Here is a 3,473-nt window from a genome sequence, read left to right on the forward strand (position 1 = left end):
GAAAAATGTTAGCTTTATAAGTATGTATGATAATTATAAAATATTTAAGAAAATAAAAGAAAAATAGAAAATAAATACGCCATGGGTATTAAAGTCAGTTCAGTTTACTGAAGGACCAAATCCGCTACGAAATTAACTACAGGACCACAAAGCAAAAAAAAAATCAAGGTTTGGACTAAAACTCAGAAAAAATGCATACCGTAGAGACCATTTTTGCAGTTTTTTCATAAAAATATTTTTCTATAGTTAATTAAGGATATATTTAAGATTTTTTTTAAAAAACTCCTAAAAAGCTAGTCTAAGTATATTTTAAAAAAAACTAGTTTATTAAAAAAAAAACTCAACAAAATAAATAAATAAATAAGTAAGCAGCTAAATTATCAAACTATTGGTGATACAACCTCAGAATATACCTTATTGACAACAAATAGTACTTCTGAAACCAAAATTTATTCATTAGAATTACATATTTCAGCAATCTTATTCTATGATGGCGTCCAACATTTAATTTTCATGCTAAATAAAATAAACATTATTTATATTACAAGAAAACTACATAAAAACATAAATTATACCGAATAGTCGAGGACGTGGTTTCAACACAAAAACAACTCTCAATATCAAAAACTGAACCTAAATAATAATTACACGATCATCACCGCCGTCGCGAGATCTACCCTCCGCCACCGCCGGCAGCTCCACCAACGACCGCCGGCAAGTTGGACATGACGAATGTGAAGCCAACCATACATCAATACACCGTACATGAAACCCATGTTTACATTGCGGCAACACCCTAACTTTCTCACCGTCCATGAACTCTCCGAGACATATCGGACACTCAGTAGCCGGAATCTCTACTCCGGCACCATAGACAGCCACCGGAATCTGTTTTAACGCCTTCTTTTTAACCCCTGTCGTCAGCACCTGTGCAGCGGTGGCGTCAACGCCATCAAAAGCTAACCTCCTGCTACATCTTAAAACACAACGTACAATCGAATTAAGCCCCAGAGCACAAATCAAGGCACATAGTAAAGCAGCCAGTATGATCACCATATTAGTATCGAAATTTGCTTCTTTGCTGTACTTCGAATGTTGCTGGCCGCCACTACCGCCGTCATCCGGCGGCGCCATGGTGACTGCATCGAGTAGCAGCCGCTGCATGATCACTACGCGATAGTTAGCACCCACTTCACAACACACAAATAACCAACTGAATTTCCCTCAAAATTTTAACAAAAGGAACTTCAATGGGTTATGCAAATTGAGTACGGATTTCTTTCCTCCAAGGAAATCGAACAACAAAAGAGACTGCAAGCTGGGGATCCATTACAATTAAGAATTCTCCAGATTTTCTTGTTTTTTCTTCAATGCTTCAACTTCTTGTACTTTCATTAGGTCTGAAAACATGCAAAAAATGGGTTTTCTGCAATTCTTTGATCTAAGCTATATTTTGATGAAAATTTTGGGTTTTGTTTCTAAAAAAGGAGGAAGATGTGAAGAATCTAAGAAATAAAGTTTACAGAAAGTAAAATTTCTTAATTGGGGATTTGAGAATCGGCTTCTTGATCTGGGGGTTGTTGAGGTATTGAGGTGGAAAGGGAAGAAGAAGACGTGTTCTTTGATCACTCAGGGGTCTTAAAGAAGAAGAGCTTTATTGATGAACAAATACCGGTGGTCTGGGGTAGGGTAGGGTAGGGTGGGGTGGGGTGGCTTGAGAATTTGATTATGGCACCTGATGCTGCTTAATCACACAATTAAGGCTACAAGAAATGAAGCAAATGCTTTATTCCAAAGCACCATGTCCCTATCCCATGGCATTCTCTCAATTCACCAATTTTTAATGGTGAAATTTCTAGAAAAAAACAACTTTTAATACATAGAATATGAGTCTCTAATACATGATTATGTCATATATGATATTTTGATGATGGAATATTAGGATTTTTGTGTTGTTTCTTATGATCATTTATTCTTTTGTTCATACTTCATTGTTATTATAGATATATCAAGTTTATTAAATAAACGTATAATATCGGTAAATAGTTCAACTCAAGCATAACCCTATATCTATATTTATTTTAGAACTAAACCACCCAACTCATCAAGTTGAAAATAAATATATTTCTGATATCATTTTTAATGAAATAAACTCTTATTAAGGTCATTTTGATGCTAAATTTCCAACATCTAACATAATACATATAATTTGTTGTTAAAATGTGGTATTAAACATAAAAATACCAAAACATTATTTATTAAAATAATCGGCATGTTAGATTTAAAACTTAGATAGAAAGGTAAAATGACAAAGAAATATAGATAGACTACTTTTTAAAATTATATATATATATATATATATATATATATATATATATATATATATATATATATATATATATATATATATATATGCAACACTTTGAACACTTCTTGATGCACCGCACAGTATACATGCAACACTTGACATTTTGCAGTTGTTTGTTTTTTTGAAGACGTTTGACTTAAAAACTATCGCGCGTGCGCCGCGTAGCACAACACCAGACAATCATCTTCAAACTACTTCTCTGTAACGCCCGGTTCCTGATACGTATTTAAATAAGAAATTATTCATATCTGTTAAGGGACTCGACGAGTTGGAGGCCCCAAACTCGTCGAGTAGGAATTGGATATATTGGACGCGGGACTTGAAGTCTACTCGACGAGTCGAGAAGCCTCGACTCGACGAGTAGGTCTACCAAAGTGAAACCCTAATTTTCAGGGTTTGGACCCTATCTAAAGGCCTTGACACCCCATTGTGGCCTCCCTCATCGCCTCCCTTAGTCCATAAAACCCTAATTCGAAACTCTAACCCATCTTGAGTGTTCTTGAGCCATTGTTGTGTGTTTTTGGTGGTTTTGAAGCTTGAGAAGGAAGAGGAAGCTTGGGAATTCAAGAGGAAGCAAGTAGATCTAGAGGTTGTGTTCCATTTCCAACTCATTTGAGGTATAAAGTTTATACCTTGTCCATTCATCTATTAGATCTCTTTTTGGAGTAGTTTAGGGCTTTAAGGAGCCATTTTTGGAGTCATTCATGGATGCAAGCATTATTTGGGATAATAACTTCAGATCCAGAGCCTTTAAGGGACTCCATGGCATAAAGGTGGCAACTTTATGGCCATGGGAGTCCCATGCATCCTATGAACTACTTTTTAGGGCTTTTTGAGCTAAATAGCCCATGCATGAACGTAAAGTTTGTAACTTTACGTGTTATATCGACCCTAGCAGGCCAGATCTATGTTTTGGATGCGTTAAGCCCGACTGGAATCGACTGGATAGATTTGGATCATGGGGGACTCGACGAGTCATTCTTTGGACTCGGCGAGTTGGGTCGTGGTTCCCCAACCTTCTCTGCTACTTAGCAAACTTGTTGAGTCTAGAAGATGACTCAGCCAGTTAGACATGTTTTGGACTTAAAGGTCAAGAACTCGACGA

At 36.3% G+C, this 3,473-nt stretch overlaps 1 protein-coding gene across 1 annotated transcript; it reads right to left on the minus strand.

Moving 5' to 3' along the window:
- Positions 1-431: 431 nt before the first annotated feature.
- On the minus strand, positions 432-1,659 carry LOC145141024 (RING-H2 finger protein ATL74-like). Its single transcript, XM_079074382.1, has one exon. It carries the CDS (start codon positions 1,162-1,164, stop codon positions 634-636), a length of 531 nt encoding a protein of 176 aa, XP_078930508.1. The 5' UTR covers positions 1,165-1,659; the 3' UTR covers positions 432-633.
- Between the last annotated feature and the right edge of the window lie 1,814 nt (positions 1,660-3,473).

Source organism: Lactuca virosa, chromosome 9, assembly GCF_052849685.1.
Source record: "Lactuca virosa cultivar CGN04683 chromosome 9, Lactuca_virosa_CGN04683_v6, whole genome shotgun sequence".
Taxonomy (NCBI): Eukaryota; Viridiplantae; Streptophyta; class Magnoliopsida; order Asterales; family Asteraceae; genus Lactuca; species Lactuca virosa.

Bases quoted from the DNA above. Each gene is read 5' to 3' on its own strand.
- LOC145141024 (XM_079074382.1), bottom strand. From the start codon at position 1,164: ATGCAGCGGCTGCTACTCGATGCAGTCACCATGGCGCCGCCGGATGAC.